The sequence below is a fragment of the Paroedura picta genome, chromosome 6, assembly GCF_049243985.1.
Source record: "Paroedura picta isolate Pp20150507F chromosome 6, Ppicta_v3.0, whole genome shotgun sequence".
Lineage (NCBI taxonomy): Eukaryota > Metazoa > Chordata > Lepidosauria > Squamata > Gekkonidae > Paroedura > Paroedura picta.
Window position 1 is genome coordinate 1,201,555 of NC_135374.1, and position 12,411 is coordinate 1,213,965.

The following is a 12,411-nucleotide window of genomic DNA, read 5'->3' on the forward strand; positions in this document are numbered from 1 at the left end:
GCCCCCAGGAACCCAATCAAAATGAGAAAGCGGAAGAGACAGAAAACCCTTTAATCCTTCCCTTCCAGGACCTTGAAACCGGCTCCCATGGGATGTGGACTTCTGAGAGTTCTTTGTCCAAGGGAAGCTTTGGCACTCGGAAGGATGCTGGGTTTGACGTGCAGGAGGGTCTCCCCAGCACACGCAGCAGGTGGGGGCCCTCCGGGGGCTCTTCGGTCCCACTGGGCCACGCATGGGCCGCTCAGGCATCCCTATGTGGCCAGGGGGGGTCTTGGCACGACTTTCCATGCAGCGCTACTCCCCCTGCTCCACCCACAGCCAGGAGGGGCGGCTGGCAGGAGGCTCCCCACAGGAGCTGGCGTGGGCCTCCACTTCAGCCGCAGGGAAGCGGAGCTGGCAGATGGGGCAGGAGACCCAGGCGTCGGGCAGCTCCTCCCACGAGGCGGGCGCTGAGAGGGCACTGGCGCTAAAACCCTCCTCCTCCTCCTCTCCACAGCTGGAGGCGTGAGCCGGCAACAGGTGGGCGGGAAAATGGTCTGCAGAAAAGAGGAGAGAGCAGAGAGGGGTGAGAGAATCAGACCACTTGAAGGATTGTCAGCTCAGGCCGGCAGCCGCTCTCCCAGGCAAAGAGAGGCCTTTCACGTCATCTACTGCCAAGCAGAGGTTTTTCCACGGGGCCAATCCCCTCCTGCCTGGTCCTTCCAATTGGAGATGCTGCCGGGGATTGAACCTGGGACCTCCTGCCTGCCAAACAAGGGCTCTGCCACTGAGCCAGGGTCTCAGGCCAAGGTCTTTCCCATCCCCTCCTGCCTGGTCCTTCCAATTGGAGATGCTGCCGGGGATTGAACTGGGGACCTCCTGCAGGCCAAGCAGAGGCTCTGCCACTGAGCCAGGGTCTCAGGCCAAGGTCTTTCCCATCCCCTCCTGCCTGGTCCTTCCAATTGGAGATGCTGCCGGGGATTGAACCTGGGACCTTCTGCCAAACAAGGGCTCTGCCACTGAGCCAGGGTCTCAGGCCAAGGTCTTCCCTATCCGCTCCTGCCTGGTCCTTCTAACTGGAGATGCTGCCGGGGATTGAACCCGGGACCTCCTGCCTGCCAAGCAAAGGCTCTGCCACTGAGCCAGGGTCTCAGGCCTTCCCCATCCGCTCCTGCCTGGTCCTTCTAACTGGAGATGCTACTGGGGATTGAACCCGGGACCTTCTGCCTGCCAAACATGGGCTCTGCCACTGAGCCAGGGTCTCAGGCCAAGGTCTTTCCCATCCCCTCCTGCCTGGTCCTTCTAACTGGAGATGCTACTGGGGATTGAACCCGGGACCTTCTGCCTGCCAAACATGGGCTCTGCCACTGAGCCAGGGTCTCAGGCCAAGGTCTTTCCCATCCCCTCCTGCCTGCAACCTCCGAGCCTCAGAGGGAAGTGGAAGGAGGAGGTGAGGGAAGGAAGGCGATTGGCTGGCTGCTGGACAGACAGGCAAGCCAGTTGGAGGAGGAGGCACTGAGGGGCGGGACAGCCACCCTGAGTGGGTGTTAAGCGTTGAGTGACACTTAAGCCATGAGACCAGCTCCTCCTCCAAGGCCTTACCAGAAATATTAAGTGGAACAGATAAGCTTTTGTGTGAGTGCACACTTCTTCAGACACCATGCATTATCTGACAAAGCTTATTTCCCCAAATGTGTTGGTCTTAACGGTGCCCCTGGACTCCACTTTGTTCTCATGTATTTCCCCAGTATTTGATGAGCTCTTTCTACTTTTGCGCATCTACGGAGGGGATGGCCAAACTGTGGCTCTTCAGATGCCAGCAGGGGCTCCTGGGAATTGTAGTCCATGGACATCTGGAGATGTTTGGCCCCCCAGGGGGCCCACCTGGCAACGGTCAGAGCCTGGTCCATCGTGGCTCTGAAGGGGGGGGGGGGGCGAGGCCTCTCTTTGGGGATCTTCCGGAGGTGCTGCCAGGCCGGCCTGTTGGCCTGGGCTTCCTGAGGGAATTTACGCCTGCAGGTATCTTTGAAATGAAGAATTTGAGGGTTTGTGTCTGTTATTTTTGGTTTTAGCTGGGGTTATTTTTAACTATTATAGTAAGCCACCTTCAACCACAAGGAAAAGCAAGTTGCAAAGATTTAAATAAACAAATACAAATGATCTCACTGTAAGTTCGGCCGTTGGTGAGGATGAAAGGGTAGGATGCCTTTATAGCGCTGGCAGTTCATTAAGGCCGCTCAAAAATGGGAAATTTATTGCTGTTTTGATTGCAAGCAGAAGTTAAATTTAGCCTTTTAATCTCACAAGGGCAGTTAACGAGGGAGAAGCAGGGTGCACCTGCGATAGGCGTTCACCAGCAGCACTTGGATCACCTTCTCTGGGGAATAACTGCAGGTTAGGAAGGTTTATTACAGCTTGCAGCTGTCCTTTTACACCCCCCCCCCTCCCCAGAAAGGCTCCTATCCGGGACCAACCCGGCTTCTACGAAAGGGCTGTCAAAAAGAGCTAGGCGAGCTATTTCTCTGTGTGCTTCGGGATCCTATTTGGACTAGTCTAAGAGAGTTGGTGGAAACCCAATTCGCTTTGAAACCTGACCTGACGTAGGGAACTTTGACTCTTGAAAACTTACATAAAAAAAAAACAACTTTGTGGTCTCCAAAGTGTTCCTGCACTTGAATCTTTCTGATTAGCTTTAAACCTCATGTATTCAGTTACGTTTAGAAAATGTTAGGGAATCTGATTTTCCTGGAATAGTTTTGCAGAACTTAGAGAGTTAAATAGCACCAGTATACACCCATCACTACTGTGGAAAGGTATCCTATAGGCTGATTTCGGCAGATCTAGGAAGTTGAGCAGGGTCAGTACTTGGGAGGGAGACCCCCAAGGAAGGCTCTGCAGAGGAAGGCCAAGGCCAACCCCCTCTGCTCCTCCCTTGCCCGGAGAGCCCCTTGCTGGGGGGGGGCAGAAGTGGGAAGCTGAGCAGGGTCAGTGCTTGGGAGGGAGACCCCCAAGGAAGGCTCTTCAGAGGAAGGCCAAGGCCAACCCCCTCTGCTCCTCCCTTGCCCGGAGAGCCCCTTGCTGGGGGGGGGGGGGGAGGCAGAAGTGGGAAGAGTTTGGGAGAGAGAAGGGTGGGTGGCTGGTTGTTTGGGGGCGGGAAAGCAGCGGCGGAACACGGAAATTGGCCAAATGAGAACAAGATGCCATTCAAGAAGGAGAAGTGCCAATGAGATTTGTGTGACGTTTGAGTCACACAAATGAGTAGGACTACTGGAGAGGAGAGAGCCTTCTGGGCAGCCGTGGGTGTGGATGTGGTCTTGGGGTATCTATGGACTGTAAGCTAAATAGGAGCAGGCAGGGCGATGCAGCAGGAAAGAAGCCTTGGGCTGCATCAACAGAGGCATCACCTCAAAATCACCAAATGTCCTAGCCCTGCTGTGTGCCGCTTTGGCCAAATGCACATGAAGCTGTGTCCTACTGAAGCAGACTCTTGGCCCACCCATGTCAGTAATGCCTTCCTGGACCGGTAGTAGCTCTCCAGGGTCTCCGGCAGTCTTTTCCCCTCCCCTCCTGCCTGGCCCTTTTAAATTGGGAGATGCTGCTGGGGATTGAGCCTGGGACCTTCTGCAGGCCAAGCAGAGGCTCTGCCCCTGACCCACAGCCCCTCTCCATGAGTCTCCAGGGTTTGGGGCTGGGGTCTTTCACTTCACCCACTGTCTGGCCCTTTAAATGGAGCTGCTGGGGACTGAACCTGGGACCTTCGGCATGTGGAGCCGATGCTCTGCCACTGAGCCACAGCCTCCCTTCCCCAAACGTCTGCTTCTCAGCGGCAAACTGAAAACACCCCTTAGCGCAGGAGTAGTCAAAGTGCGGCCCTCCAGATGTCCATGGACCACAACTGTACTCCACGGACATCTGGAGGCCTGCAGTTTGACTCCTCCGGCCTTAAGAGTCCAACTGGCCCTGTGAACAGCCAGCACTGCCCCCTGCTGGCAGGTCACCCTTGCTGCTCCCCACGTCCACCGAGCGGCTCACAAAGAGAAGCTCGATAAACTCACAGAAACACCATAAAAATAACTGGAAAAAAGTAAAATTAACAAGCCATAAAGACCCAGCAAGAAAATAAAACAGCGGGGGGGGGGGGGAGTGATTTAAAGAGACAGTGTTCAGCCAGAATGGGGGCCTGCAGGCAGCTCCTCTGTTTGCCTGCTAGCAATGTGCTTCTTCAAGCCCTGCATCTGGGGTCCCCAACGTGGTGTCCATGGGCACCCCAGTGCCTGCCATGAGCCTTTGTAGCAACTGCCAAGCTGGGGAGCACCGTATAGAAGTCAGATGCATAGGATGATGGAAAGAAAGAAGATGGGTGGGTGGGTGGGTGGATGGAAAAAGATGGACAGACGGGGAAGAATAAAGAGCATCCTGTTAAATACACCTTCTGCCCAAAAGGCCGAAGCATCACTATTCATTACATGTGACCTCATACCCTGAGCCAGCCTGATATCGTGATTAAGCAGGCGAGATGGGTTTGATTCCCTGCTCCTCCCCCACATGCAGCCAGCTGGGTGACCTTGGGCCTGTCACAGCGCTGATAGTGCGGTTCTGACCCAGTGGCCCTGGCAGAGCTCTCTCAGTCTTTCCTCCCTCACAGGGTGTCTGCTGTGGGGAGACAAAGGGAAGGCGACTGGAAGCCACTTTCAGACTCATTTGGATAGTGAAAGGCGGGGTATAAAAAAGAACTTTTCTTCTTCTAAATAAGATGGGACTTCACCCCCCTCTCCGCCTGCTCACCCTCACAGATGGGGCACGTTCCCAGCCCCCTCTCTGCCCTTTCCGGCCCGCTGTCCTCCTCCTCGTCCAGCTCTTTCTCACTCTCCATCTTCTGCCACCTTCCCTTCCGACTTCGGCCTCTTCCCCCTCGTCGAGAGCCAAGCTTCGGTCTCACAGAGGAGGCTGCAACAGACCTGCAGACAAACTTTACGTTTATTTCTTTAAAAACCAGGATACTTTCCTCTTCAGCCATGGAATGGGCTGCCTAAGGAGGTGGTGAGCTCCCCCTCACTGGCCGTCTTCAAGCAAAGGTTGGATGCACACTTTTCTTGGATGCTTTAGGATGCTTAGGGCTGATCCTGCGTTGAGCAGGGGGTTGGACTAGATGGCCTGGATGGCCCCTTCCAACTCTGTGATTCTATGATTCTTCTTACCACAAGCGTTATTTAACCTTCAGAGCCCTTAACAGTCTGGGACCTTGTCTCTATGGGGCCACCTCTCCCAGTGTGGTGTCATGGTTAAGAGTGATGGCTTCTAATCTGGTGAGCTGGGTTTGGTTCCCCACTCCTTCTCTACAAGCTGGGGGACCTTGTGCTAGTCACAGCCCTGATAGTGCTTCCAGAACTCTCCGCCTCACCTCCCTCACAGGGTGCCTGTTGTGGGGAGAGGAAAGGGAAGGCGATTGGAAGCTGTTCTGAGACTCCCACACTCCCTTCGATCGTTGTCTAGGGGCCTCTCGCAGGTAGCTGGCCCCAGAGGGGTTCAGTTAGCCATCACCAGGGGAAGGGACTTCTCAGTTGTGGCCCTACAGAACAGACTCTCAGACGAAGCTTGTGCCTTGCTGGACTTGTTTCCTTTCCACAGGGCATACAAGGCTGAATTGCTTAGGTTGCCCTTTGCGGAGGGTAAATAGCCAAGTGACTGGGCTGTTTTAATAGTCATGTATTTTAATAATCTAATGTTAATAATTTATATTTGTTATATCTGCTTTTACCTTATTGGCTTTAATGTTGTAAGTCACCAGGGTCAGTGGGGATTAAAAAAGCCTAATCAATAAATAAAGGTGTTGACAGTTACCCTGGCCCAGAACCAGGAAGAAGGAAACTCCTGCGGACAGCAGCAACCTCACCTGCCAGCTCTGCAGGGCAACACCGTCCTCCTCCTCTTGGGCTTCACAGGCTCTCTTCTCGAGGACGATCCCTGGCCAATCCCTGCAGAACAAACCACGTTGGGCGACGGGAGGCGCAAAAAGGGTCCCTGCGGTAAGACTGGTGGGGAGGGAGGGAGGGAGGGGCTTACCCCTCCCAGCAAAGGAGACCCCACAGGCAGAGAAGACGACACTAAGGCTCGGTAAGTCAGAAAGGCTTCTCCAGACATATCTGACAAAGGGAGGCTGGACTCTCAACGGCGTCTACCGCAAAAATCTAGCTGGTTTCTAAGTTGCTTCTGGGCTCTTCTCATAACAGCCCTCCCAGGAGGCTGAGAGGGGACATGATAGCCCTCTTTAAGTATTTGAAAGGTTGTCACTTGGAGGAGGGCAGGAGGCTGTTTCTGCTGGCTGCAGAGGAGAGGACACGCAGTAATGGGTTTAAACTTCAAGTACAACGATATAGGCTAGATAGCAGGAAAAGGTTTTTCACAGTCAGAGTAGTTCAGCAGTGGAACAGGCTGCCTAAGGAGGTGGTGAGCTCCCCCTCACCGGTGGTCTTCAAGCAAAGGTTGGATGCACACTTTTCTTGGATGCTTTAGGATCCTTAGGGCTGATCCTGCGTAGAGCAGGGGGTTGGACTAGATGGCCTGTGTGGCCCCTTCCAACTCTATGATTCTGTGATTTTATGACCAGGGCTCAGGAGCTCCACAGCTATCAGGTTCCGTTGGTGACTCAGACCCAGAGGCCTCACCTGCTTTCCAGGATCAACAAAGGGCAAGAACCTCCAAAGAGCCCTGCTGGGTCAGACCAGGGAGAGTCCATCAAGTCCAGCCTTTATGCTGGAGCCTAAGGGATAGGTAGATACAAACCATGAAATTGCTGCTCATGGGCTGCATGGATATCCAAGTACTTAGGGAAGCTGGCTTGTTACGGATGGGGGTTGTGTTTGCATGACTGTGTATTGGTAATCTGAAATATATAGAATCATAGATTTGGAAGGGACCTCCTGGGTCATCTAGTCCAACCCCCTGCACTATGCACCCCCTTGAGCCTTCACAGAATCAGCCTCTCCGTCAAATGGCTATCCAGCCTCTCCTTAAAAATCTCCAAAAATCTTTTGTGTGGTTGTGTAAAACTTTCAATAAAAATGTTGAGCATCAAAAATCTCCGAAGGTGGAGAATTCACCACCTCCCAAGGAAGCCTGTTCCACTGAGAAACCGCTCTAATGGTCAGGAACTTCCTCTGGAGGTTTAGACGGAATTTCTTTTGCATTCATTTCACCCCAGTGGTTCTGGTCTGGGGCAAGAGAGAACAACTCTGCTCCATCCTCTATATGGCAAGCCTTTTAAATACTTGAAGATGGCTATCAGATCCCCTCTCAGACGCTCCAGTTTGTCTACATCCCTCTTCAACTGGGGTGCCCAAAACTGAACACAGGACTCCAAGTGAGGCCGAACCAGAGCAGAGTAAAGCGGTACCATCACCTCCCGTGATCTGGACACGATACTCCGTTTGATACAGCCCAAAACCCCATTTGCCTTTTTAGCCACTGAGTCACGTTCAGTGTATAGTCTACTAATAAATGAATAAATATGGATGCTGCCCCATGCAACCCCCCCCCCCCCGCACTCACCTGATCCTGGGCCGCTCTGGGCCCCCTCCTCAGACGGCTGGCCTTGCTCTTTGTTCTCCATGGCCGGAAGGGGGGGGCTACACAGGGGGGGGAAGGCTCTTCTGCGGACGGCGGCTGCCTCCAGCACCATCCGTGCCGGGCGGCTGAGGCAGACCGGACTTCGTGTCCTGGGGCTGGAGGCCGGGTCCAGCTGCTGCAGTCGGGTTTTGAGCGCCACTTCCTCGGAACTGCTCCTGCACAGAAAGCGTTGGCGGAGATGGAAGCGACAGCCCAAGGGGGAAACCGTGTCCTCTGGGGCAGAAGCGCACAGCTTTTTGGGGCCCACAGGCCGATTCGGAAGCAAAACAAGTAACTGAAATAAATGTTCTTACTTAGGTCAACTTAATATTTTTCGTTATTAATGATTTTCAATGCGCCTTAAAAGCAGGAAATGGGAGCCATTCGATCTTTTGAGCCGAGGGTCCCAACCTTTCTGAGCCCACAGGCCCCTTTGGGAGTCTGACCCAGAGTGGTGGCAAAACCACAAAACGGCTGGTCCAAACCAGTCCCTGAAACTTCAGACATTTCCTATGGTTAACTGCACCGTTGTCTGTACTCACGCAGGCGTCTCTGGGAAGAAGGTTCTGCAGATGGCCCCACTGGAGAGCCACGGGCTGTCTGTGGACTCAGGAGCGGCCTGTGGGAGGGAACAGAGGGAGCATGGAAGGGACGATCTTTAAGAGAGAAGACTCTCGACGCAGGACAAGAAAGATGCCAGGACCCGGATGGCCTGGGGTAGCCTGATGTCGTCATCTTGGGCACCAAGAAGGACCAGCCCTGCTTAGGACTTGGAGGGGGGCCCCAGGGAGGACCAGGACTGTTCCATCCAAGCAGCCAAGGGCAAAGCACCTCTCAAGGTCTCGTGCTTTGAGGAGCCATCAGGTGGATGCAACGGGACAGCACCTCCCACCCTCAGAAAGACAGGCAGGACTAGAGCATTTCACCAGAGTGGTGCGAGTCGAGGAGAGGGGGGCCACAGGGCTCCGTTCTGAGTCGGGCACTTTTCTACATTTCTACCAATGATCTGGATGAGGGGGTAGGGGGACGCCTCATGAAATTTACAGGTGACACCAAACTGGGAGGAGAAATGAACACCCCAGAAGAGAGAGGTCAGTGAGATCTAAACCTGCTGGGAAAGTGGGCAAGCGAGATCAGGAGGCCATTCCATTAGGAAAGTGCAGAGTTCTACATCTGCAGACAGGGCGAAATGGCAGGAAAGATGCACCGCATCAAAATCACAAATCAAAATCACAAGATTTCCACTGAAGTCCCACAAACGGTCAGCATAGCATCTGGTGGCAAGGAGTTCCACGGATTCATTTTGCACCACGTGAAGAATTGCCTCCTTCCTGCTCCTCAGCCTGATCATCCGTTCGAGTGAAGGGCCCTGAGGCCTCAGACTGCAGACAGACCTCCCGTCCAGGGTCTTCCGATGTCCTTAGGGACTTCTCCTCCGTTCCTTGCATGAATCTTGTTCCCAGAGAACCTTGGCAGACAGATCTCCCAGCGGCCTTACCTGAGCAGGTGAGGAGGGCAGGTCCGCTTTGCTGCTGCTGTCATCCGGCGGAGTGCAGATCCGGATAAACGAGAGACCGAATTGGGCGGACTTGTTGAAGGGCTGGCTGCTCGTCAGTCGGACGCGATCCCACTTCTGCCCCAGCGCCGCAGACAGGAAGTCCCCTGCGGGATACGGGCAAAGCATCACCCAGAAAGCATCACAAGGCCCGGGCTGGAAGAGGCCAGGGTGGGAGGGCGACACGGGCCAACGGGGCCCTCCTCGTTCCCTACCTTCTTTAAACATCCGGACCCCGGAACGATTCTTGTCCCGCTTGGCGTCTGAAGGCATCATCAAGGCGGCGGTGGGCAACAAGGTGAGGTAAGGCTGGCCTGCGGGCCACGAGGAGCGGCCCACGTCAATCTGCAGGAAGGCAGACCCGCAGTTCCCTGGGCCCGGAAGCAGAAATCAGAACGAGGCAGCAAAGGATCTCTACGCTGCCTCATAGAAATGTACCGTATTGTCTAAAAGAGATCGGCCACTTGCACCGCCCACCTTCCCCTCTCTAGAAGGCTTACCCTGTCCAGACTTGGACTGTGACGTTTCGAGTTCATGGGACGGGAGGCCACTTTCACACACCCCTGCCCCCCCCAGGTGCCTACCTATGTCAACGTAGCCAATGTGGTTGGCTTGCTCCAGCTGCAGCTCCACTGTCAGCACCCGGCTCCTGTCCTGGGGGCAACTGAGCCAGGGACGGGGACCCTCTTCCAGCAGCAGGTTGTCCGCCGGGTACTTGGGATCCTGTCCCAGGAAAAGGAAGGAAGGGCGCTCTGAGGCACGGGGCTGAACGCCTGGGCTCTGCTGCCCCTCAAGACCACAAACGTGACCATGTGGGGGCGGGATCCAGTGAAGTCGCGGGAGCCAGAGAGATTCAGCGAGAGACCCACCACTGTCCGATGTTTCACCTCCGCATTCCTTCTCTCCAACAAGGTCATTTTTTGCCATTAAGTTCTGCCAGGCCTTCTTTCTGACATAGTAACCGAAGTCTGTGCTTCAAAACTAAAAGCTCAGGCTTATCCCTGCGAGTGGACCAGCTACCTTCCAGCTCACCCAGAGAGATACCTCTGGTACTCCTGGGGACATAAGGAGACAGGCGGTCCCGCAGATATGAGGGGCCCAGGCTGCAGATGCCCTTAAAGCTTAACACCAAAACCTTGAACCTGATCCGGGCCGCAACCAATGCAGCTGCTTCAGCACAGGCTGGATATGGGCCCTCCAAGATGTTCCTGTGATTATGCAGCCCCCCTCCCCTTTTACCAAATATATGAGGCTAACACGACACTTTACTTACCTGAGACGTGAAAGACACAACATGCTTAATTTTCACTGGAGCCATTTTGAATGAATCTCTGTCGTTTGCTCAGGCTGACATTTCTGTTTATGGGAGGTATTGATCAAGGGTGTCAATAAGCTCTGGAGAAAGAAATGGGCATGATTCATTCTCAAGGATCAGCAGTCTCCCACACGGGTACAGAATCCATCTTTTTCGAAGGTGAAGATAGAGAGTTAAAAGACATGAAGAAGAGAGGCTGTGTGCTGCTATCCCAAGCTCTGTTTACTCAGAAGTAAAGCGAATTGCTTTCAACTGGACTTATTCCAAAACTGGAACTATTCCAGCAGTGAAAGTGCCACTAAGACTACCGAGAGAGGAGCCCACAGGGCTGGACCTCTCAACAGCTACGCGGCATTTAATTAAAGGGAGCCTCTACGGTGGTCTTGCATTATAATATAACCCCCCCCCCGCTCTGGAGGAGCAGGAGGAATAAAAGAGAAAGGGCAAGTGGGGAGGAGTTAGGGCGGGCCCTCTCTGGGATAAAAACTCGGGGGGCCCAATCAGGAGCCGCGAAGCGAGTGTCCATCCAAGGCCAAGTGGCCAATGGGGCAAACGCGGTCCCCAACCTTCTTGTAGTCGGGGACCGCCTCCGAAGGTGGGAGAGAGCCGGCGGCCCGGCCACAGCAGCTGCATGTAAACGCGCACGCGCAGTTGCCGCACATGTGAGTTTTTGCCACTAGGTGGCGCTAACGCGCATGGGCAGAACAGGTGCACGGGCGCGTTTTCGCCAGCAGGGTGTTGCTCTCGCTGCGGGTGGGGGGAGGCAGGCACAGCCGCTGGCGGCCCGGTACCATGGCCTTAGCGGCCCGGTACCAGGCGGCGGACCGGGAGTTGAAGACCCCTAGAGGGCCACAGGTTGACTACCCCTGACTAAGTTACTTACTATGTTATTCACAGAGATGGTAATTCCGAGAGGGGCAGTATATAAACCGACCAATAAACCCCTGCTTGCTCTAAGCCAGGGGTAGTCAAACTGCGGCCCTCCAGATGTCCATGGACTACAATTCCCAGAAGCCCCTGCCAGCAAATGCTGGCAGGGGCTTCTGGGAATTGTAGTCCATGGACATCTGGAGGGCCGCAGTTTGACTACTCCTGCTCTAAGCCAAGCACTCCCTCTCCACCCAGCTTAGCCTACCTTGCAGGGGTGTTATGCAGACCTCCTAGGAGACAGGATTCAGCATGGGGGGGGAAAGACAAGTGTCAGGGGCCCCCTTGCACTTAGCCCCCTCCCCCTCCTCTGCCCCGGGTCAAATCAGCTTCCTGCCACTTTGTTTATGTATTTTTAACCTGCCCTCCCCTCGAGGCTCTGGGCTTATTACCCGCCCCCACCCAAAGAAACCCCAAGGATCCCTGGCCTATCCTACCTGGCAGGGTTGTCGTGCGCCCGCACTCTTAGCAGCCACGCCCAGATTAGCATATGCAAATAAGCCGCCGCGCGCACTGCCGCTCTTGGCCGGGGCCGCCGCCGGCCCGAGCATCTCAATCTCCCGCCAAATCCACCCCGCGACCTTTGACCCTCCCTGCTGATTGGCCGCCGGTCCCGCAGGCGGGGTCGGAAGGGGGCGCTTTCTCTCCTTTCCCCATTTCCTTTCTTTATCCGCCGCTGTTCTCCACGCTTCCAGGGCGCGGCTCATTCCCAGAGGAAGGCGAATAATTTGGAAGAGTTTTTGTGACGGAAGACGGGCCGGCGCGAGGCATCCTGGGGCGGGTAGTTCCCCTCCTCCTGCCACGCGCCGCATTTCAGAATGGGCCCGGGCCCGGGAGGAGCCACACCAGGGAGCGTCCCTCAACTCCGAACCGGCAGGAGACGCGTAAAAACCGAGGAGCGCCCCTATAAACTCCATTTTGGGAGCACCAGACGACAAAACATGCCCACAAAGCCCCACACAGTCCGTCTTCACCGCCGCCTTCCAATCGGCCGGAATTCTGCGCCTGAAGAGACGGAGGGGACTTGTCA

The 12,411-nt window shown here is 55.0% G+C and overlaps 1 protein-coding gene across 3 annotated transcripts; it reads right to left on the bottom strand.

The window, feature by feature from the left end:
* Nucleotides 1-37: 37 nt before the first annotated feature.
* XNDC1N (XRCC1 N-terminal domain containing 1, N-terminal like) lies at nucleotides 38-12,322 on the bottom strand. 3 transcript variants are annotated; one of them, XM_077341110.1, is made up of 10 exons: nucleotides 11,819-12,322; nucleotides 10,413-10,534; nucleotides 9,724-9,862; nucleotides 9,355-9,510; nucleotides 9,083-9,246; nucleotides 8,127-8,203; nucleotides 7,528-7,754; nucleotides 5,873-5,954; nucleotides 4,765-4,937; nucleotides 38-536 (listed from the first exon to the last, which is right to left on the bottom strand). In XM_077341110.1, exons 2-10 carry the CDS (start codon nucleotides 10,455-10,457, stop codon nucleotides 295-297), a joined length of 1,305 nt encoding a protein of 434 aa, XP_077197225.1. In that variant the 5' UTR covers nucleotides 10,458-10,534; nucleotides 11,819-12,322; the 3' UTR covers nucleotides 38-294. The 3 variants fall into 3 exon arrangements, with proteins under 3 accessions (XP_077197225.1, XP_077197224.1, XP_077197223.1); XM_077341109.1 differs by having other exon boundaries at nucleotides 7,528-7,760; nucleotides 10,413-10,495; nucleotides 11,819-12,319; XM_077341108.1 differs by having other exon boundaries at nucleotides 7,528-7,760; nucleotides 11,819-12,316.
* Nucleotides 12,323-12,411: the final 89 nt, after the last annotated feature.

Coding starts and splice junctions, on each gene's coding strand:
- XNDC1N (XM_077341109.1), bottom strand. CDS start 10,457: ATGGCTCCAGTGAAAATTAAGCATGTTGTGTCTTTCACGTCTCAG. Junction 5,955..7,527: donor CCAGAGCGGCCCAGGATCAG/GTGAGTGCGGGG, acceptor TTTGTTCTGCAG/GGATTGGCCAGGGATCGTCC. Junction 537..4,764: donor AACGTGCCCCATCTGTGAGG/GTGAGCAGGCGG, acceptor TCTTTTCTGCAG/ACCATTTTCCCGCCCACCTG.